Here is a 23,887-nt window from a genome sequence, read left to right on the forward strand (position 1 = left end):
GCACATTTTTCAAGCCAGCTCAGGGGGAACTGAGCACTCTCCTGACAACTTATTCTTCAATTGCAGAGTTTTTCTCAGCTTCCGCCTGTGGTTATGTACTTTAATTTTGTTTATTTGGGAGGAGCAGGAGGAAGAAGGGGAAGGTTTGTGGGCAAGCTGTTGGAGGCACAGCAGAATGATCTCCTAAGTGGTCCCACCCAACCTGGGCAGAGCAGCAGGTGTTCCTCAACTGAGGTTGTGACTGGGTTCCACCCAGCCTCTGAAGCCTCCTAAACAGCAAAATTGGGACAGTTTGGCAGCCCACAGGGGGTCTTGCAGGTTGCCAGTGCTCGGTGGGGAGCGGCGGATGGATGTTGTTCTGCAAGCAGTCCTAAGGCAAATGTCAACATGTTGGCCTCCCCACCCACTCTCACCTGTTGAACTATGCTTGCTTCCTCCAAAAGCAGCTCCACCTCATGCCATTACATCTGTGCTGACACAGGCCAATGTTACCCCGCCAGGAGCAGGAAGAGACCAGGGTCCTCTGTTCATTTAGCACAGGCACAGTTGCACATGGAAAGGAGTTTTCCTTGGAAAGGCAGGGTACCTGTTCTCAGTTTTATCTGCTGCAAAGGGATTGAGGGCTTTGGGACTAATCCTTTGGTCAAACTGAGTCCGAACTTCCAAGCTAATCTGCAAAATGGTTAAATTTTGACAGCAGGTTCCCCAGATTTGGGGCTGAGAGCCATGTAGTGTAAATCACACAGGATCCCACCATGGTGTATTTTCACTTGTGTAGCTTTCCTGCCAGTTCATTTAGGACAAGCACTGAATTATTTGACAACACAATAAAATGGGTTTTCTACGTGCTAAACCAGGTGCTGTGAATGCAAACATTGCAGCATACTTAGTTAAGCTCTCTTGTATGTTAAACGAGTTTCTTGATTAATTTGTTGTGTAAGAACAGAAGACCAGCTCTTAGCAATGGCTTAAATATCTATTGCAAGCCAAAAGGGAGACTGCAGATGTTTGAAGTCTGGAGTTACTTAGCGGAAATAAAATCAGGCTTTTGCCTGTTAGAGGATCTCTGATATAGAAGGGAAATAGAGAGAAAGCATAAAGTAAAAATAATACGTAGGCATGTATGTTTGTATGTGTAATTCTTGTTTTACTCTAGGCAGCACACTGGGGACAGGTAATCCTACCTTAAGAATTTGGCCTTAGAAGATCTAACATGAAGCTCTTTGAAGCCGGGAGCATTTGTGTGATTTCTATGATCAGGCCCAGAAACAAAACCCTGAGCTCATCCTTGCTGTGGCAGATGCATCTGTATTTCAAAAAGCATTTTCCTTTGGATGCACCTGAGCAAAACTGGTGTCCTGGTGAGAAAGTGTTTGGACTGGGAAAAAAGTACTTTTAGCCTTCTGAACTGTCCCTTTGATTTCTCCCGCCTTAGTGCAACCCACGCAAAACAGAGCCAGGCTGGTGGTCTGGTGAGACAGAGGATGGCTGTTGTTCCTGTGCAAAAGGAGACAACCGGCTCTTGGAGCTCAAGTGACTGGGCCTCCATGTCTTCCAGGTGAATCTGGATGGGGATGGTCATGCTGACAAGCCCCATCACAGCCCTTCAATCTGTCGCCCTGGGGCAGCCTCGGAGGCATCGGAAGAAGTAGGGCTCCCAGAGCAACACACGGGATTTGAGACCCTGTCCAGAGGAGTTTTAATTCCTCTGGGTCAGATCTGATCTTGCCTTCAGGTAGGGTTTTTTCAGACGATTTGAAGAGCGCAGCCTGCTGCTTTTCCTTCAGCTGGGTTTTCAAAGGGTGGTAAAGCACCTGCCAAGGGTGAAGGGTGGCTGCCGAGACTGACAGCTGAACACACCAGCTGCCTGCCCTCCGCAGCTGCGGGTTTCTGAGAACTGAAAACGGTTCTTTTATCTTTTATCTTTGCTTTTCTCCCCATCTCTCTTAACAGAGTGTTTAGAGGAGAGGGACGTTGTCCCCAGAATGACAGTGGCATACCTGTGGGAGGATGGAGGAGGCATCATAGCCCTTCTCTGATGGAGCCCACCATTTCCAAGACATCTCAGGAAGTCCTTTGTCACCACACATTATCATCTGCTCCTGTTCACCCCATGGATTTGGGGTGGGTTTTTTTGCCTCTCCAAGTGGGAATATATTTGGAGGGCTAGGGCAGGGTGTGCGTATATGTGGGGTTGTATTTCCTTGTGAGGTGATACCGAAGACAAGCTGATTTGAGTGCCTCAATATGTTATTCATTGCGTTTGTCCTCACACTGGTATCTGTTTCCTTTCTTCGTCAGGAAAATGGGAGCCACTGCCCCAGTGTGACCTGTCTCTAAGGTACAACAAAGTAAAAACCACCCGTCCAACTCCCTCAGACACCTCCCAGTATGGATGGCTTGGTTGAGCAGAACAGCGTGCTAATGCACAATAAGATCGCCGAAGCTGGGAAAAGGAATGGTTTAATTAATACAAGGAACTTAGTGGCAGAGAGCCGAGATGGTCTGGTCTCTGTGTACCCGACCCCCCAGTACCAGAGCCACCGAGTGAGCAGCCTTTCCTCTCCGAGCTGCCTGGAGAACGGCAGGAATGACCCCGTGCAGCAGCTCCTGGACCCCAACATGCTGCAGCAGACAGTGGAGTCTCACTACCGGCCCAACATCATCCTCTACTCGGAGAACGTGCTGCGCTCGTGGGGCGAGAGCATTGGCTCGGAGTGCTGTGAAACTACCTTCATTGAGGACCGCTCTCCCACCAAAGACAGCCTGGAGTACCCGGACAGCAAGTTCATCGATCTCTCAGCGGATGACATCAAGATTCACACCCTCTCCTATGATGTGGAGGAAGAAGAGGATTTCCAGGAGCTAGAGGTCAGATGTCATTTGGGATACGTGGGAAGGCTGGGGGGAAGGAGGGCATATTTGGGGTTAAGTGTAGAGCCTCCGAGAGCTGGTCTGCAGGGGATGAGCTGCTTTGGAAGCTGGTCTGCATGGGATCAGCTGTATCGCTCTCTCCTCTGGCCAGGACAGTGAGCGATCGCTTATCTTTATGAGTTGAGTAAAGTCCCAACTCTGTGGATACTAATGGCAAAATTCCCACTGGCCCTAACGGAGATCAGCATTTCCCTCCTGCCTCTGAATGGGCTGGTCAGAAAATGAAGACGACCCGTGTGCTTAAATGCTGTGTAAAGTCGGGGCCAGGAGTGTCTGTCCACATACACGGAGCTTGTCTTACTCAGCAGGCCAACATCATCTCTTACTTTCTCCTGACTTGAGCTGGGCATAAAGCAGATTTTTTTGCATACTGGCTCAAACACAAAATATTTCTGTCTCTGAATGAACACAAAACCAAAAGTCTTTGGGTTTCAAGCTGCAATGAATCATGTGTCCCTGAAATAAAAGATTTTTTTCTGATGGAGTGAAACACTTCATTAGATCCCAAACGCAATGTTTTCTTTTAGGTTCCCATGCTTCATTGATTGCTCACAGTAAAGTAAGATACATTTTGCTCTCCAAATGGGGCAGACTATGGAAATCAACTTCGTTCTTTCTTAAATGATGCATTTTTTACTTTAAAAATTCTTTTTTGGTTTTGGCTGAAACCAGCTGCCCAAGTGCAGCACAGATTTGTGTTTGCCAGTGTGTGTGGGAATGGAGGGTGTGCATAATGCTGCTGATCCCAAAGCTTTCTCCAGCATTGGTCACAGACTCCTAACCTAGCAAACACCATTTGGCTATTTGAAGCAAATCATATAGCTTCAACTCAAATGTCCAAGTTGAGATTGAGAGACTATTTGCTTGTGTTTCTCTGTTGCAGGGGTTTTTTCCACCGAGACCTAACAAGTCCTAAAACTTCTATTTTCACCTCCTGTAATACCAGTGTCTCACCCTATGATCAGCATAGGGGCAACCCGACAAGAGCCTGACTTCTCTTTTATTCTCTTTTCTCTCTGTATTGATAAGGTAGGAAGAGAGAGGTGTTTTTCCCAGTGTGTGCCAGTAATGCAGTATTCAATGTCTCCGCAGGAATACAAAAAGTTTCTCTCTGAGGCATGTGAGGGTGTTAGCTCAAATCACACCCTTCTACAGCATTTCAAAATTGGCTGTGGGAAGTCTCGTTTTCTTAATCAAAACAAAAATCCCTAGTTGCTGCCTTTTTGCCCTAGTTTCTCTCATGCAGTAGTGATGCAAGTGACTGCAGCAGGCATGTAATTGCCTACTGGTGTTATTGACACATCTGGCCTGACATTTAGGCAGCAAAAAAAAAAGTCTCCCTCTTGTCAATCCAAATCCAGCAAGACCTTCTTTAGCCAACTGTTGGAGAATAGGCTAAAAAAGACTGGGAAAATAAGCAGGACAAGGAAAAAAATGTTTTATACTAAAAATCTTTTCCCTTTTCTTGGTGGGATTTTTAAGGTGCCTTTGCAATGTAGGTCCCTCAATCTGGATGTCTCTTCAAAGTGGTACTGTAGGAGCTTGATCAGCTTTTCATAGAGAACATTTGTTTCTAGGAAGCCACCTGTAAAACAAGGTGTGAGGAAAGTGACTTCATCCTTCCCCTCCCCAGATCTCAAGAGGAGAAAGGAGAGAGTCTTGGCAAATCTTAAAGGAGGGAGATCTCAAAGGTGTAGGAACAGGCTGTCCCCATGCACCGAAAGACGAGCCAGTGGGGAAGAAGACCATCCTGGCTGAGAAGAGAGCTTTGGCTGGAACTCAGGAAAAAAGGAGAGTTTATGACCTTTGGAAGAAGGGGCAGGCAACTCAGGATGTCATGAGATTATGCAGGGAGAAAATTAGAAGGGCCAAAGCCCAGCTAGAACTTCATCTGGCTACTGCTGTAAAAGGCAATAAAAAATGTTTCTCTAAATACATTAGCTACAAAAGGAGGGCTAAGGAGAATCTCCATCCTTTATTGGATGTGGGGGGAAACATAGTGACAAAGGATGAGGAAAAGGCTGAGGTACTTAATGCCTTCTTTGCCTCAGTCTTTGGCAGTAAGACCAGTTGTTCTCTGGATACCCAGCCCCCTGAGCTGGAAGACAGGGATGGGGAACAGAATGAAGCCCCCATAATCCAAGGGGAAATGGTTAGCGACGTGCTACACCACTTAGATACAAGTCTATGGGGCCAAATGGGATCCACCCAAGGGTGCTGAGGGAGCTGGTGGAAGTGCTCACCAAGCCACTTTCCATCATTTATCAGCAGTCCTAGCTAACCAGGGAGGTCCCAGATGACTGGAGGTTAGAAAATGTGACGCCCATCTACAAGCAGGGCTGGAAAGAGGATCCGGGGAACTACAGGCCTGTCGGTCCGACCTTGGTGCTGGGGAAGGTTATGGAGCAGATCATCTTGAGTGCCATCATGTGGCACGTACAGGACAACCAGGTGATCAGGCCCAGTCAGCATGGGTTTATGAAAGGTAGGTCCTGCTTGACTAACTTGATCTCCTTCTATGACAAGGTGACCTGCTTAGTGGAGGAGGGAAAGGCTGTGGATGTTGTCTACCTAGACTTTACTAAAGGCTTTGACACCGTTTCCCACAGCATTCTCCTGGAGAAACTGGCTGCTTGTGGCTCGGATGAGTGTATGCTTTGCTGGGTAAAAAACTATCTGGATGGCCAGGCCCAAAGAGTTGTGGTGAAGGGAGTTAAATCCAGCTGGCAGCCGGTCACAAGCGGTGTTCCCCAGGGCTCAGTATTGGGGCTGGTTCTGTTTAATATCTTTATCAATGATCTGGATGAGGGGATCGAGGGCACCCTCAATAAGTTTGCAGATGACACCAAGTTGATCTGCTTGAGGGTAGGAAGGCTCTATAGAGGGATCTGGACAGGCTGGATCGATGGGCTGAGGTCAACTGTATGAGGTTCAACAAGGCTCAGTGCCGGGTCCTGCACTTTCGTCACAACAACCCCATGCAACGCTAGAGGCTTGGGGAAGAGTGGCTGGAAAGCTGCCTAGCAGAAAAGGACCTGGGTGTGCTGGTTGACATCTGGCTGAACGTGAGCCAGCAGTGTGCTCAGGTGGCCAAGAAGGGCAACAGCATCCTGGCTTGTATCAGCAATAGTGTGGCCAGCAGGAGTAGGGAAGTGATTGTGCCCCTGTACTCGGCTCTGGGGAGGCTGCACCTCAAATACTGTGTTCAGTTTTGGGCCCCTCACTACAAGAAGGACATTGAGGTGCTGGAGCGTGTCCAAAGAAGAGCATTGAAGCTGGTGAAAGGTCTAGAGCACAAGTCTTATGAGGAGCAGCTGAGGGAACTGGGGTTGTTTAAGGCTGGAGAAAAGGAGGCTGAGGGGAGACCTTATTGCTCTCTACAACTACCTGAAAGGAGGTTGTAGCCAGGTGGGTGTTGGTCTCTTTTCCCAGGTAATAAGTAATAGGATGAGAAGAAATGGCCTCAAGTTGTGCCAGAGGAGGTTAAGATTAGATATTAGGAAACATTTCTTCACCAAAAGGGTTGTCAGGCACCAGAACAGGCTGCCCAGGAAGTGGTGGAGTCACCATTCCTGGAGGTATTTAAAAGACATGTAGATGTTGGTGCTTAGGGACATGGTTTAGTGGTGGACTTGGCTGTGCTAGGTTAACAGTTGGACTTGATGATCTTAAAGGTCTTTTCCAACCTAGACGATTCTGATTTTAAATTTTGGTACCATGCTGTGACGGTGTGTGCATCATTTTCCCTAGCTTCTCCTTCTTTCTGACCTGTTTCTTTGGACTGTAGCCTCCTGAGATCATACAAATCCTTTCTTAAATCGGTGGACTGCATCTGGCACCACAGATTCCCAGCCTCACTTAACCCTGCAGGATGTTACTGTGCTAAGAAATAGAGACATGGACAGCCATCCTGACCTAAACATACAAAGTGCTCGGAAGAGGATGACATTCACAAAGTACACATTCATGCATCTTCCTTTCTTCTGTATTGGGGTTTCTCCTCCACTAGGAGAATGGAGCAAAGGAGGAGAAATGAGGCAAGGTCTGGGGAAGAACCTGCCTGACTGGAAATGCATGCATTGCTAGAATTGCTAGAAGCTTCTGCTTCTAGCCCAGTATCAGTCTCCATCGCTGTGCTACTTGGCCAACCCAGTGCAGCACTGTGATTTTCACACTTCTCCATGAACCAGACCCAAATGATCAACCTGCCGAGCAGCTGCACTCAGCACGAGGGGTCTCAGCATGGGAAGTAACTTCCATCCCAGGAAGGTCCAAATTCTGCAGATGCAGCCAGTCATGCAGAAAGATGGGGAGGAGAGGAGAGATGCATTTGATAGCACAAGACCAGCAAAAAATGGTGACTCTGTGTTGTGCTCTTCTGGTTCCTATGTGGACAGATGCTGTGTCTATATGGCCAGATGCATGAGGGCCTTCTGGGCTTATCTAGTACAGAGGTTCATTAGAGACATAGCATCATATGTTGAGACTCAAGGAATGGAAGAAAAGTATTTGAGGACAGCAGTCACTGAGTAGGGGAATGAACCATGCCAGAATGTTAACTACATAAAAATTTGCCTATCTGCCTAAATGAGAAAAACAGCACCTGAATCACACAGCATGAGTCTGGCCCACTAGAAAGGTTTTTATTTCCCACCAGTTACTGACAAGAAGCAAATGCTTTTTAAAATTACTAATAGAGCCGAAGTGGGGTGGAAAGGGTTAGTTAGTACCAGGACTGGGAGCAGAAATTGAAAGGAGAAGAATGACAGAGGGTAATATAGCAGAGGTGCAAGGTTTTGCTTCCCCACTGTGAGAGCCTTGAAGGATCTGATTCTGCCATTGAGGATGCACAGCACGTTGCTGAGTATCTTGCCACATTGACTGTCATGCCACAGCTTATCAAGGGTTGGGAGCTGCATAGTGTAAGAGCAGATCAGGGCTCAGTTCTTGTAAGAGTTTTTTGTTGTAACATAGCTGCTTTGGCACTTCTTTCTGGGAGAAAACTCTAAAAATAGCCCCTTTTTGCAAACATTAGCAAAGAGGGGAGCTTTGTGCAGAAGAGCTGTCGTCTCTTGAAAACTGAGGGCTACTGCCTGTTCTCCATGTGTCAGGGCAAGGCAAGTGGATTCCCAACTCAGACTTCTCAGTAAAGTACTTTCTGGGAGACAGAACAGCCCTGGGGTTGTGAGTCATTTCTCTTTCCCCACGTCTCTCTGGCACTGCCTGTCTTATTGCAGAGTGCCTGCCTAGGGGTTTTTAGCACTGGCTATTTAGTTTCTTAGAAATGCGGAAAAATCTAACTCATCCCTTTGTAGCCGACCCCCTCCATGCAATACTTACAGGAGCCCATGGACACATGCAGAAAATTGCTTGTCAGTGTGTTTCTGCCAGGGTTTTTTTTCTGGAGAGTGTTAGGCTCTTGATAACCAGAAAGGTTGTTGTTCTGCTGAAAACTTCGCCGCAGAGAAAATTTCAGCAAAAAACCAGCTATTTTGACTGACAGTGATTTGGTTTTGGTTAGAAGAGCTGACCCAGCCAGGTCACAGGGATTGCTGCTCTGTTATCTGTCATCCCCTTCAGGATGGGTCTGTGGAGCTCAGCAATGACTCTGACAAGTTGCCTACAAGGAGGCACCTTCTTCCCTCCCCAAGCCCAGGGACTCTGAAGGCTCTGAATAACCTGCAGAGAGGCAGGAGATGTAGCAGCAGAGCAGGAGACATCCTAAGCAGGGGTCCTGCACATCGCTGCAACAACACGGCTATGTTTACTTTTTTTTTTTAAGTCGGTTTTTGGTTTTTTTTTCTTACTAGCAGTGTTTCTCAGGTCCTGGTGTAATGTTATTCAGACTGCCTATGAAAATCATAATTGTCTGGAGGGAAAAACATTTCTGAAACAGCTCGCATTAGCATGTACAGCCCCACTTTGCTCCATCAGTTACCAGGCATGAAAGCAGAAGGGTGTGCATTCTGTCAAGGCTTTAAACTTCTCTCTTCGGTGCCCATCCCTGAAATCAAATGATTCCCTATTTAGGTATCTCTGGAATGCTTATAAATATCTTATGAGTTCTTTACGCCACAACTAACGGACAGACAACTTGTCAAATGTGGCAGCAGTGAAATATTACATGAGTTGCTAGCTGAAATACCCTCCTGTTGGAGTTCATGTGTAAATGCAGCGCCATCTTTTATCCAGAAACGTCATTTGTCATATTACACTCCTGCTAGTTTTCCTCCTAACCCCTAGATAGATGGCTTATTTAGCGAAACCCAAGCTATTGATGGCAGCAAATTGAATTATTCATAGGTGTCGCATAAAAGAGCTCTCTTAAAACCCTTTTTCTTTTTCCCAGCAACATCTGAAACAGTCTCTGAAAACGAAATAAATAAAATGTTCTGGGGAGTAAGAGAAGAAAGGAAACGTGGTGGTTTCAAGCTAAACCTTCCTTCTTTTTTTTCCCCTACAAATTGCTGGATGCTGCTGTGAAACTCATCCCTGGACGTGAGCATGGAAGTGTAGAGACATAAGGTGGATCCTAAAGCCACATCCTGTTCTGTCTCACCCCTCTTCTAACATTCCCCAGCACCTCCTGGCCGCATCTCTTCTGCAACGTGAAGAGAAGGCCCTGAGGTGGTTAATGCACGTCGAGCCCCATGACATGCATGCTTTTTCCCATGTTTTCAGCGTGCACAAGCTTGGATGGTTCTGCAATGTTGCTGATAAGACCTGAGCTGCTGTGTCCTCAACCTCTTCTGGGAGTAGGTATCCAGAAAGTTAGTTTGGACACCCCCATGGGGAGCTGAGCGTGGTGGGGTTCCCCTTCCAGGGAGCTCTGCGGCACAGGGGGAGAGGCAGTCTAGTGCAAACATAGGAGGCTGTAGCACAGATGACATCCGAGGCAGGTGTTGCATGCTTTAGGTACTTACTCGTGTGGTCATTTCCCTTCAGGGTCTTGCACCTTGTTTTCACTAATGAATTCACCGGTCATCGCAGCGCTCTTGTGAGGTGGGAAAACAGTATATTCTCCTTTCTGCATCTGGGGAACTGAAGAAAAAGGTGCAATAAATGTCTTGCCCAAGCTTGCCTAGGGATGTGTTGTGGATCTGGGAATGTCATTTTGGTTTCTTCCATCTCATGGCACATGCTCAGAAGAACACAGGGACATGGGATAAGGTCAGAGGGAAATATGGAGGCATTTGGGCTCTTAGACCCGTCCAGGTTTGTGGATCGTGTTAGTTTCTTTTGAGTACTCAGGTGGCATGCCAGTAGAGAAGAAATCTGGAAGGACTGCACAAAACTGACTGGCAAAATGGTGGCAAATGCGTTTCGATGTAAATAAATGGAAACTAGTACATTTATGGAAAAATCTAATCCATGTGAACTGAAGGTTGAGCTTGTAATTGTGAGCTACAACTCAGGAAAGAGACCGTGTCAGTGCTGCGAAGTCCCACAAACAGTGTGCAGGGCAAGCCAATAAGTCAACAAAATGCCGAGTATCTCAAAGAGCGGTGTTGAGAACAAGACAGAGCACCCGCAGCATTTTGCCACCACATTAAAGCTCGGTGCAATCCACTTTCTCAAGTGAGGTGAGCAATCGTGGTCTCCACTTCTTAAGGACATTGTGGAGATAGAAAAGGGCAAAGAAAATGTTCAGGTGGAAGTAGCAGCTTCCTTACAAGGAGCAATGAAAAAGGCTGGGATTCTTCATGTCGTAGAGAAGGTAGCCAAGGAATGTTGCACAAGATCATGTAGGTGAAGGATGAGGTAAATGCAGACCCACTGTTTGCCAAACCTGCAATATTAGAAGCAAGGGACACTGGAGGGAGCTAGTAAGAGATTGGCTTAATACAGATAACAGAAAATCCTTGTTCACACATGGGGTAGTGAACACTTGGTGACTTGCTGCCACAAAGAGGTTATGGTGGATCAGCAAGTTCAAAAGGGATTAGACAGATTCATGGATGAGGAATCCATAAACAGATATTGAAAGGAATTGGCAAAGCTTTTCTTTCTAATACCTCTTACAACAGTTGTGGGTGCTGAGGGAGTGCAAGGGATGGACTGCAAAGTGTCCAGGTTTCTGTTATGTCCTGCTGCTGCTGTCAGAGGCAGAGCATGGGGCTCAATGGGCCGTTAGTCTGACGCCATAGGACACACTTTATGTCCCTGGATTCCTTCACAAGCACATTATTAACAGGTTACAAGAATGATTACACTTCATTTGCATTTGATTTATTTTTCTCCCTTAAAGGAGAAGCCACTGGAGATACTGAGCCCTGCCAAGGGATATTAACCTTTATTAGCCAGCCCTAGGTGAGGGGAGCATGGCTGGGAAGTCACCTTCAGCAGTCTCCACGTGCCCTCCTATGAATCTTGTTAATAGCAGCCAGGTCCCAGAGCAATTCCCTTTCTCATCATCACTTCCCTGAGTTTCCAGCCTGAGGCTATGCAGTGAGGTCCCTGGGCTCCAGCCACTTCTCTCTGGTGGCTGCTGTCCCACCTGCAAAGGCACGAGTGTGCCACGAGACGCATGTGCCTCCCCCGTGAATTCAAAGGGTTGTTGGGAAGCCCGTCACTCACGCAAAGATTAGGGATATTTACTTTATGGCTGTGATTACTGCTCTCCCAGAGAAAGAGTGTGATTTAGGAGACTGTGGCAGCTGTCCTTTTTTAGTATGGATCTGTTTATTGCTGTCTGCACTAACCCCCTTCCAGTGGCAATGTGCTGAATGCAAGTTACTGATCAGCTATGGGCAGACTGGCTGTGGGTGTCTAGAAAACAGCACAAGGGAGATGATCGAAATCCAGGGGGACAGGAGGAAGAATGGGCTTGGACAGCTGCATCCAGGGATTTTTGCCCCGATACATTTTTGGTTTTGCAAGGTTATATATGAAAAGCTTTCCAAGCAAGGCAAGACCTCTCTGAGCCCATTCTGCAAGGGTGGCTACTCGACTGACAAGGCAACTTGGACTGGGAGTTGGGGAAACGAGGTGAGGTGGACCAGGTCAGGGTTAGTGGATTATGGATTATTTAAGTATCTTTAAAATTGAAGGGGAGCAACTGCAAAGCTCAAAATGGTAAAAAGAAATAAAATAGACAAAATGAAATAAATAAATAATACATCACCAGGACAAAGAATCCATGATGGCAACAGGTTTTAGAGGAATCACCTCCTAAGTAAGCATCAGCCAGGTGCTGCTTAGTGATAAGTGCATTGAGGCAGAGCAGTGATAAACTACAGCCCTTGGTGAGAGAGCCACCATCCAGCATGCTGCCTTCAACATCTGCTGCATTGAGGTGAACTCAGGTTGCTTGCAGAAGAGCAAAGGGATGTAGAGTGCTGGTCAGAATAGGGCATTATGTTAAACTGCAGTACTGAAACAGGCATTGTGTGGAGGGAAACAGAGCACTTATTATCTTACAGTTGCATCATGTGTTGGTCTCAAAAACAGAACACTGGACCATCTGGATTTGAAGCAGATCCCACAGGGCCATACCAGAAATTTGTTTTGTGTGCAGTGTATGCGTGTTGCTGAATTGGTTACTTTGAAGGAAAAAAGGAGTAATACCAAAAGGGCTGTTTCCTGAATATCCATCACAGGTTGCTGGCAGCTGTGGTTCACAGCAGAGCTTGTTGTCTGACTTCTCCAGTGTGCCTAGCGTTTTAATACTGGCAGGGACTATGTGACCATCAAGCCCAGCCTCCAGTATGTCTCAGGCATCCCACAGCAGGCTGTCTGCAGACCCTCTGTTCACTCATAATGTCTCGGTTGAGGATAAGCACATAGCTTTTAGGGATAGCTAGCCTCGATTTAAGAAAGGGCTTCGTGTAATAGAAAATCCATTACAACTACAGAAAAGTGTTCATCACAATCTCTGTTAAAAATCTGCACCTTGTGTCTGTTCTTCATCTGTTATGCTTTCAGTCGCTGGGGTTTCTTCTGCTTTTCTGCCAAATGAAAGAGCTGTCTCTGATCAGAAATTATCTACTCATGCAGGCACTTACAGACTGTGATGAAATTGCATCTTAAATGTATCTTACAAGTGAAGTTGGCTTCTCTACTTTCTTCCTGTGTAGATGATTTCCTGCAGCATGACGCATGTACCTGCCTTCTGATTCCCACTTTCTTCAACGTATTTGGGAAATGGTGGTACCAGAACTGGACCCATTATGTACGTGTCTGTAGTACTGTACCTTCCCTTCCCTCTCCGTGGATCACGCTTGTTCCTCCTGTGGTGCATCACAGAAGAGGTTTATTTTCAGCTTGCTCTTGACTGAACGCTCTGGTGTCGTGGTCCTTCTTGGGGTCACTGCCTTGTGAAACACAGTCCAAAGTGCACACTCTGCATTCAGCTCTATGTACGGACAGCCTTGCTCTGTGCCTGGTGATTCCTGCTCCCAAGCCATGGTCCTTTCAGGAACGGGGCATCTACATGTTTCAGTATCCCATCTTAAATATCCTTTTCTCTCTCCCCTCCCTTCTGCACTCATTTGCTGAGGAAGCATTACTGTCAACTGAAGCAGCTAGTTGAATTTCATGGACTAAAATTCATTGGTTTCAGCTTCATTCTATGAGTCTCCAGGGTGACCACATTTATGGTTATGTTCAAGGCTGACTTCTTGTGCAGGTCATTTGGGAAGTGTCAGAAGCAGCCCCCTTGAATACAGAGGTCAAGGTTTCCTGTTGAATTGTCTACCACTCAAATTCCAGCTGCTGCAAAATCCCACATGCTCGGGGACTGGGAAGTAGACACTTTCCTTCTCCAAACAAAATTCATTTCTCCTCTTCATCCTTTGTCACATCCACAGAAATCCAGTTTATGTCCTGCCCACATCACCTGTGCCTAATGCATTTTAGGGCTGCAGGGATGTGCAACGTTGAAAAACATGCATAAAGAAGGGAAGGGAAAAGGAGAAAGAGAGAGGAGAGGAGAGGGGAGGGGAGGGCTGCTTGCTTTGTTTGTCATTCACTGTAATCAGCATTCATGTGGGCAGGGTGCTGTGCTTTCTGCAGGAATTCATGTTCTGGGGAGATGTTCTCTGGGGCCTCATCTCCTGGTAACTCCAGTCTTGCCTGCACTCCTGAGGTCACCTCTTCCTCATAACAGCCACAAAAATGCTTGTGGATAAACTGAGACTGAGATTTTTTTGTCCTGTGCTGTCTTCTCAGCTGAATTCCAGGTGCGTTGGTGAGAGACACGCAGCAGTAGTCAGCGAGGATAAGAAGCATTGTTGTCATTGTAATAACTGCTTTTGCTACAAAGGATCCATTGGAAGCAGGAGATCCCCACTGTGTGCTCAGTAATTTCAGATATGTGTCATTTCTGCTACAGGGCTATTTGCACAGGTATCTGTTCCTGCAGCAGCACCTCGCATGTGCTGCAGAGAGCGCAGCTCACTTGGCAAGGGGAAGGGCTGTGGCCCTTGCTGAGATTACATCTGTCACGTTAAAGCACAAAGATGTGTCTCCAAGTCAGAGCCTGACTTGCAGTGGAAAGGCACTGCCTTCTGTAACTGTTCTCTGTGAGCTGAGGTTAGAAGTGGTTGCGCAATTGCAGTGGAAGCTGCAGAAGCAAGATGTCTTGTCTGAAAGGGGGTGCATCCCTCCGCGTCCCAAAGAGACTGTCAGCTGCTGCTGCTGTTCCTTGACACCCCGTGATCCTCCCGTCTCTTGTCACTTACGTGATTGCAGCTGCATCAGGATGTATTTTGCCTTGTTTCTTCCTAAGATTTTTCTAGCATCATGAAGACAGTGATATTATCTGACTGACAGGATGGAAGGGCTGTGTTCAAAGAGGATAACTCAGTAAAAAGCCTGGAGTAACTGAGATTTGTTAGGAGAGTAACTACGAGGAATCTTTGTTCTTGTGATGAACAGAGTATCTCAGCCAAGAAAGGGATGCTCTTTGCCAGATATTTTTTTAATGATTGCACAAGTTCTCTTTTCATTGCTTATTATTTGGTTGGAGGATGCACTGGTGCTACACCTGTAAAAAGAAAAACCTGATGGTTTGATATTTCAGATTGTTTAGACTCATCTAGCTTAACATTAAATAAACAAAAGTTTGTCTGTGCAGTCTTGTTCCCCACCCAAACTGTGAAAATTAATTAGTTATACTGTTCCTTAACTTCTGCAAGACTTAAAAGCTTTCAGTCAGATTAGTGAAATTATGATGTAATTGTGAAAAGTTCCATGTAAATTTTATAAAGAGACTGTTAAACATGAAAGGAGCAGTGCTGTGGACAAGAATACTAGTGATTATGCAGGATTAGTCTGCTAACCCAAAGCAACTGTAATTGGTGAAAGTAATTCTGACTTCTCAGCAGCCCTAACGTCCAGTTCCTCCAGTGTCAGGGTGCAGCTCTTGCAGAACCAGGAACAAGTTAAGACAGCTGGCTAGGCAGCCAAATTGTCAAAAGCTTCCCAGTGTCAGAAAGGTTTCTGGATGGGGAAGATCCCTCAGTAAGCTCAGGATTTGGTATCATGTTGTAAGAGAGAAAACATTAGGGAGGAAGGTTTGCTTGGAGAAATGTTTAGCTGGAAGGGGTAAGAGGTACCTTTTGCTGTTGGATTTCTTTCTGTGATTTATGACTTTTTTTTTTTTTTTCACCCCTCTGGTTCATATCTGGACTACATGGTCAGGGTTTTCTCATCAGAATTATTCAGTCACTCTTGCTGATTGACAGTCAGGTCATCTGATCCAATGAGTACTACAGGGACTTTGCCCATCAAAATGGCATTCACAGTGTAACTCTGTTATTCAATTAGTATGAGCCCATAGTGACTTTATCTTCCCCAGTAAGGATTTTTATGTTAGCATAACTAAGAAAATGTCACAATTATCTTCTTGCAATCTAACGACCACTTCTCTGGTCAGCATGGAAGCTCTCTGAGATGTCGTGACGCCATCACCCTGAGAATGGTTAGTCCCTTTGGAAAGCAGCATAACTGATAATTTTCTGGTTCAGCGCTTGATCAAAGATATCTGGATATCATTTCATCTTCATCTGCAAGAAGAGATGATTTGAAGTATTAGAAAGTAGTCTCCACAGATACAATGCCAGCACACTACTCAGCCAAGAACTGGGAAATCAAAAGCGTTTTTGTATGTTACCTGTCATGAAGTTAAAGAGACCACTTCAGTAATCACGTGGATTTACTCCCTCCCCCTCTCTTCTCTTACTCTTGAAAGGAAAGATTATTGGTATTAAAAATGACTTACAAGGCCTGTTCTGAAAATTAAAGCAGAAAGGGAAGTCATCAAGCTCAAACACTGTACACCAGCATCAGCAGTTGTCCCTTCAGAAGTGGGATTTTATTGAGTTTGTGCCAATGGAGCTTTGTCACTTCTGCTGAGGCATCAAGACTCCTGACACAGGCTGGGGTGCTCTGCATGCTGGTGTTCACGTGCACCACACACTCTCAGTGCATGGGACCTGTCTGGTCCCCCGACCTGTCCCTCCCAGGCCCTTCTGGTGTGTGGTAGGTGCTTGGCAGCGATATCTGTCAAAGCAGCTTCTCTGTGTTAGCAAGCGATGGGTCATGCCACCTGGTGGGCTCCCCAAATGGGTCAGCTTGGGAGGCAATCCCTTTGCCCAGTGCCAAGTCTTTCAAATATCGTGAGGCTGCCAGCATTTCCTAGGTCCTTCTCAGTCGTGGCTCACTAGTGGCATGTTTACAAACGTACCTTCTTGTGCATGGGTTAATTTTCCTGTCTTGCACACTTAGCAGCCTGTTCAGGAGTTTCTCACTTAGAGCTTACTGGTAGAGCAATGTCACCGTAGCAGTTGGTTTGGCCCAATGGCCAAAAGCTCCTGAACAGGCTGCTAAGTTTCTAAGAGGGGCACAAAACCCATGCCCAAAAGGGTAAGTTTCTGAACATGACACAGATGCCTTCCTTTCAGTGAGATTTTGCACAGCATTTCTCCTACAGTCAGTGAAGAACATGCAACTACAAAAGGGTTTTTTGAGAAGATTTTTGGCCACCTCATCTCAGGCTGGAGGTGCTCCCAGGGTGAGTTAAAGAGCTTTGCAGGACCCTTCTTACACCAAAGCTGTAACTCCAAAGCGTGGAATAACCACAGTCTTGGTGCCTGTTGTGGCATGTGGACTCCCTGCAGGCAAGGAGGAAGCCACCAGAGAGCAGGCTCTTTTCTACTCCTGCTCTGCTGAAGAATTGTACTCGCTCAGCAGTGGGGCAGTCAGGTCCCCTGTGAACCAGTCCTAGTAATCACAGTGAAAGAAACTTCTGCTACATCATGGTTGCTGCAGCTTGCCCATGGGGCATCTAAGAAACATGCCTGGACAGGTGCTTCTGCCTACACACTGTAAATGTGCAGCATCCCATTGCTGCTGGAGCAACTCATGCTTTTTTCTCCTTCAGCTTTTGCTACCTTGGTTCCTTATGCTTAGGTTTGCAATACATTTGTCATCTTGTCCCCAGTGGATAATGTCTGGCTGACATTCTCCTGGCCACCTGAGCAGTGACCTTCCAGAAGACTGGCGTTTGAGTTGAGAGATGCAGAGCACCCAATGCTTACAGCTCCTTCTGCATTAGATATGTGACATTATGTTTCACCCTGGTTCGTCTGGCTAGGGAGTCTCTTTCATTCATGAAAGATGAACATGTAAAATGGGCCCTTTTCAACTCCCTGCAGTGATTTCCACAATCTGTTGTTATTTCTCATTTCTTGCTTTCAGGTTCATGCAGTAGTGATGGAGGCTGTGGCATAGTCGGTGAATGCAGATTCCCTTGGTGTTCATAAGGAGGACAGCTGCTAGCCAGTGCTGTGCATGCAGTAGAAGAGAAAAGGAGTGCTGACTTTGTTGGGGGTGGCTTCCCCCACATTGATGCTCACAGGGCAGCTGCAGTCCCAACCTGCAACTTGCAGAGACAACCCTGCCTCTGAGCTGCGCTCCCACTTCTCTCCTGTTTGATTTTGGTGCAGACATAAGGGTTCGGGTCTCTCAGCCTCCCCTCAGGGTGCCGCTGAAACAGGGGGTTAGCGGCCTGGTGAGCCTTTCAGCATGGCAAGGAGGGAGATGTGCCACAGCCACAGTCCCAATCCTGAAGTCCTTCTGAAGGATGCCACCGGCTGGTGTGGACACTGCAGGAGGGCAGGCTAACTCCTGAGGTCGTGTCACTGAGGGGCCACAGCAGAGCAGAACAGGTACACAGGCCCTGGTGAATAGGGTACAAGTGCCCCCAGAGCTGGCCCTGTCTAGACACCCCTGTGTGGTAGAGACCCCAAGGTGGGTCACCAGAAGCCTTCTCCCATGAGTGCTGGAGGCCTGTCTTGATGTTGAGAAATTGCCCTGGTGTGACTGGGGAGAGTTTTATGGGTGGATGATCACAGCCTTGGCCCATGGCAGAGGAGAAATAATGATATCATTAACCAGCACCTCTACGTTTCTCTCCCTTGCTATTCCAGAGCGATTACTCAAGTGACACCGAAAGCGAAGACAATTTCCTGATGATGCCACCAAGAGATCATCTTGGCCTCACTGTGTTCTCCATGCTCTGCTGCTTCTGGCCATTGGGAATTGCTGCCTTTTACCTGTCTCATGAGGTAATGTTAAAACAGCTCCTGCTAATTCAGAGTTTTGCATCCACAGAGTAGCCATCACCTCACACCAGCAAGGAAAATTCACCAAAACCCAAATGTGGGTTTCTCCAGGGTAGTGGGAGGTGGTTAAACAGGGTAGTGTGTTCCCCACCTTGATACATCTGTGTGATAGCGGTGGTTGTCTTGAGATACTTTGCTGAAGGAGAAGTTTACAAGATATTTTAGGTTTTAGTTGACAATGGTCAGATTATACAACGTCCAGGTAGGGATTTTCTGTGGACATGAAATTTGAGTTGAAAACACACTTTCTATCTCAAACACTTGGATTTCCCATTGGGAAAATTGGTCTATTGGTTCCCAAGCTGACCATCTGGAAAAACAAACCAGGTAATATCCTTCCAGGAGCAGAAAAATAATTTCTGTTCCACAGAAGCAAATTTGCTTTCCAGGAACCATTTCCTTTCCCCACAAAAAATTGCTCAGTCTGTTCTTCTTGTCCAATTTTAATGTGGAAATATTTTTGACCAGAGAAGTGATAGCGTTTTGGTTTGTTTCCTTCATGAGACGGGCTTGCTTGTTTCCAGCCTGTGCCTAACTAACAATCACCTCGTGCCCCATCATTAGTTCTGACAAGTATGTCTTCATAAGTGCCTGCAGAGTAATTATTGAGTTTCCCAGCATGGCAGATAATATAACGTGACAGAAAAGGAGTCACACTGGAAGCCTCATCAGTGACTGCAAGGAAATGTTCGCTTATATTCCTGTCTCCTGGTGGTAGCAATGCCTATTGCAAACTACAGTCTGTACTCCACAGCACCAAAATCATTCACCCTCTCACCTGTCTTTCCAATCTGCCTGCTCTAAACATCTACCAGCACTGGATATTTGTCAAGCCAGAGCAGGCACTTCAGATCTGAAGAATCCTAGTCTTCAATATCAAAGAAAGAGATACAGCACTACTATTTTTTGCTTTAAATGAAGTGCCTGTCATTGAACTTGGAAGCCTCTGAGACAATTAAAGTTTGTCCAGTGGAAAAAAATAAGTTTCCTTGTTTGAGTGGTATTGATTTCTCGTTTGGATCAAGGGATTTTCCTGATGACAATGACAATAAAAAGTAAAGCATCAGGTGGGACCCACATGTCCTTTAGCATCCTGCTGTTTGGTCCTTCAGGCAGAGCTATTCATCAGCAGTATCAATGGCCACGTCTCTTCACATACGTGGACTAGGCAGCATTTTTCACCAATGCTGTGGCCAAGGAAGGGTTGAGAGTTTGTCACCATTAGCAGCGTATTTGCTCTGTGCTGGGAAAAATAGTGCGTTCATTAATTTCCTGCAGTAGCGTTCCTTCAGGAAGCCTGGGGATTGCTAGCTAGTTTTATCTAAGCAATGAAAGCACAGCACAGTCCAATAAATGCAAAACAAACAATGTAATTAAGTCCTAAAAAGCAGTATGGCTGAGAAGCTAAATGTGCTGAGAGCTGTGTGCAAGGGACAGGGCTTCCACATTAGCTGTGAATTCCCATGAATCCCTAAGACCCTGCTACCTTGATGGGAGCATAAGGAAGGTGGAAAAGGCCACACAAAGGCAGGGAAAGACAATGATATTGTGCTGAAGGATTTAGGCACTGGAAAGTGGAAACTTGGGTGGTGTTTGGTTTAGCATGATGATGAAGAACAGCTGAATGTGGCTGCTTAAAACTAGGAGCTGTCAGCAAGAAAGGTCAGGCAGGTGCTTTGCTTTTATTAGGATGAGAGACAGTAAATTAATCTTTATTAGTTGACCCCTTGGAAGCACCAAGGCAAGCTGTGGCTAATTCCAGCCAGGAGGAGGGACTGTGTTTCTGAGGAATTTTGACTTCTGCTTTCTATTTTTGCATTGGAATCTTCATCTCTCCCTGCTAAAAAATGATAATAATAATACTGCCACCCCTGCATGCTCCTTTCCTCCGGTCTCTCCTCCCAGCTCTATGTCCACAACATGAAGTCCCTGCTCATCCCAGTCCAGCACAGGCACATCAGTCCATCTGCTCCCTGAGTTCCCAAGCAGGAACCTTCGCTGCAGGTCCATCGCAGCCCTGAGAAACCATGAACCTTCACCGAAACTGGCTCTTCTGCAAAACCCTATGTCCAACAGATTGACCTTTTCCAGGGTAAAAATGAAACTAAAATTAAGGCCAAAACCTTCTATGGCTGAGAACTGGCTAAAATAGCCAGTATAAACCACTGAAGTCCTGCACCAAGCTAAGCTAATACAGTGGTATCGACTCATACTTTGGAGCATAAACCATTGAGAATGATGTTTTACATGTGAGGTAGTAAAAAATTATGTCCTATTAGCATGGGATTTCTATTTATATAGGTCTTTCAACTTAAACTCCTGAATAACATTTGAGATCTCTTGTTAATACAAAAAGGTAGTCTAACATTCCCTGCCATTACTGTGCTGTATCCTTGCTCATTTACTCGCTCCTGTTTTGGTATGTGTTTTCCTTCCCACAAGAGACTTGCACCCTCTGCTTGTGGCTGCCCTCTCTCTCAGCTACCATAAATCGCTGTCAGGACCAGGCCATTTTCATCCCATGTATCCCGTCTTCCATCGCGCTTGCTTATTCGGACCATGAGATCAGGAAGTGACTCCCATTGCCTCACAGGCACAAGGTGTCCTCCTGGTCACGCTGGCGTCACGCTAAGTCGTGTCCAAGCGCCCTTCTCGCCTGAGCTGTCACAGCTAAAATACAGGGGTTTTGTGCACATCATCCATTCAGGTGACCTGTCCAGAGGCCACTGCTTTAGGGTAACCTCTCAGGAGGGATAACATCTCCAACTACTCTTATTTTTAACAGTAGACAGTGTTTATTGGCTAATCTTCCACTTTTCTACAAAGGGGGCATATGAGTTTCTATGCTTGCAATTTTTTGGATTATCTGCTTTCCTAACAGCTTATAGTTGAGTCTGAAGCACTCAGTCAGGGGTTTATGTGCAGTTTGCAGGGAAGCCTTTGCAGAGGAAAATATCAATGTCATATGCCTTTCACCATAAAACTCTCCGCCACAAACAATGTCTGATCAAAAAAACCTCATTATGTTTATTTTTTCATAAATCTCCACCCTCTGGAGTCATGCAGGTACCTCAGTTTTCATTTTTTATGGAAGTTTTTACCTTGGTAGATTGTAGGCAAGTCTGAAGCTTCATAAGTCAGAGAAAGAAGTTAAAAAAAAATACCTTTTTGTCTTGTCCAGTTTACCATTAAACCTATCAGACGATTTATCTGGGCCTGTCAGGATTTCTGCTTGGTGGGGGTTGATAATCCTGCAAGATCTTTTTGTATCAATCCTCTTTTTCTCCCTGCATTTATTTTTAGGAAAGAGAGCAATACCTTGGCACACATTTCTTTCCCTCCTGTAAAAAGAAATTAATTATCAGAGACCTAAGTCTGTGCTGGTGTGAATGACCTTCCCTTTGTACTTGTACTTTTGTGGGACATGGGTGGTCATGTGGAGCCCTTCACCCCTGGTAAGTCCCCACCAAAGCATCTGAGAGATGCCAGCTGGGCCAGACAGAAACAAGAGTATGTACAACACCTCTATCCTGTTTCTGTGCAACCTCCATGGAGCTGTGCCAGGCTGGCATAGACATACACCTGAAAATTCCCACTGGACACTTCTCGGTATGCTTAGGTGCTCAGGTAGCCTCCTGGCAGCACGTGAGACCATCCAGGCAGCAGAATGCAACCCAAGCACGAGAGCAATCGCTTCCCATCTGCTGCGCTTACTCCGCGCCGTAATTACCTCCCTCACATGGTGATTGAGGGATGTACGGCTCTGTAATTATTTCCCCAGCCCATGGGTTGCTTAAGTGAGCACAGCTCTGAATATCATCGCTCAGATTGTCTTTAAAGAAAAGCAGGACTGTGCACTGGGTAAAAGGATTTTCTCTGGTTTTCATACAGACACAAAGTATACGTGATCAGGCAAAGGAGTAGCTTGTCTTTCTTCATGATAACCTCTGAACCATTTGGTTACTTTCTATTCAGTTTTCAGAGATAGAGCCTTTGAAAAAAATGTATTTTGACATGTTTCAGTGGTCACCAGGGAGAAGAAAGAAATAATGTTTGTGTCCCCACTGGGAGGGAGAAGGCAGAATGAACTTAACCTCTATCAGAGACCAGAGATTAGATGCTCAGCACACATGAATGTATTTCACTTTCTTTGCTTTTCTGCACCAGATTTTGACATCTAGCCACTGCTGAAAAGGACAAGAAAATAACAGCCAGGTGTTATCTGTTGTTTATTCATTAGAAATGTGGCTCACAGTCCCCATCTCAATGGGGAAAACCATGAGATGGGACAGCGGTATGACGCGCCACACTTGACCATGCTCTGTCATCCCACCCTGTTGTTTTTTTTCCTCTCTGCCCCACTTTTCTCCATCAGAAAACAGAATATAATAGATTTTAAAGAAGTTGACATCCATAACCACGAGTGTATGTACTGGTGATGCTGCATCCCCTTGTATCTGAGATGAAAAGGCACAAGCAAAAACAAAAACCTGGAGTATTTTTCTTTACTTGTTATACGTGCATTAACAGGCCAAGCTTATATACTTGCAGGATGTGCTGGTCAGCGTTGCTGAAGCAATGCTAGCAAAGCAAACAGCGAGCTTTTGCATTTTCAAGAAAGGCTGTTGATTTTTCAGCATTGCATCTTTTCTTGGACCAAGTAGCACTTGTACAAAAGAGCTGACTGTCAAAAGAAGATGAACTTTAACCTCCTTAAATATAACATGAAAAAGTCCTTTTTTTTTGGTGTCTTGGACCAGGATACCAAATCACACAATCCCTGAGTTGAAGCTGGGCTGTTGCTGGGGGGCACACAGCTTGGATGCAGGGTACTGGGTGTGTTGTGGGGCTACCCATCCCTGTCTCTGCTGTTGGTCACGCAAAGCTTTGAGCTGTCTGCGCTGATCACTCAAAAATCAAATCTCTGCGTTCTTTGTCTGGCTCTGTGTGTGCACGTGAGTGCAGGCACAGGCAGGCAGCCTTCTGATGAAGTTTTGTAGTCGTCGAACTGTAGAAGCTTATGAATAAAACCTCCGGACAATTAAACTCTCTTGTGCCAGGCATGAGTCAAAATGAGTTCCTACTCACATGAAGCTGCTAAGGACTTTTGTGCAGAAATCATCCCAGCAGAGCTCTGTGCTGGTGCCTTGCTGAGGTGGCCAAGGGCTGACGGTATGGCCGCTGTCCTTGCATGAGAGCCCCGGCCCTGGGAGGTCCACTGCTCACCAGGCTGTGTCCCAGTTGCAAGGTAGATCCAAACACCATGACTTACAGGTTCCTCTGAGCCCATTTCAGTCTCAATAGCTGATGAATATAGATTCTGTTGT

At 46.1% G+C, this 23,887-nt stretch overlaps 1 protein-coding gene across 4 annotated transcripts in view; it reads left to right on the forward strand.

Annotated features, from left to right (window-relative positions):
* The window catches only part of SYNDIG1 (synapse differentiation inducing 1), an 87,111-nt gene that overhangs the window by 11,613 nt on the left and 51,611 nt on the right, over positions 1-23,887 (forward strand). For 3 of the 4 annotated variants that reach the window (XR_008576482.1, XM_054821231.1, XM_054821229.1), the window contains exons 2-3: positions 2,302-2,871; positions 18,366-18,503. Coding sequence is in view for 3 of the 4 variants with exons in the window: in XM_054821231.1 (XP_054677206.1) it covers positions 2,392-2,871; positions 18,366-18,503 (618 nt within the window). In the remaining variant the exon portion in view is untranslated. Of the gene's footprint in view, positions 1-1,953; positions 2,125-2,301; positions 2,872-18,365; positions 18,504-23,887 lie in introns of all 4 variants that reach the window. The other variant, XM_054821230.1, reaches the window with a different exon arrangement.

This window comes from Grus americana, chromosome 3 (genome assembly GCF_028858705.1).
Source record: "Grus americana isolate bGruAme1 chromosome 3, bGruAme1.mat, whole genome shotgun sequence".
NCBI classification, from domain to species: domain Eukaryota; kingdom Metazoa; phylum Chordata; class Aves; order Gruiformes; family Gruidae; genus Grus; species Grus americana.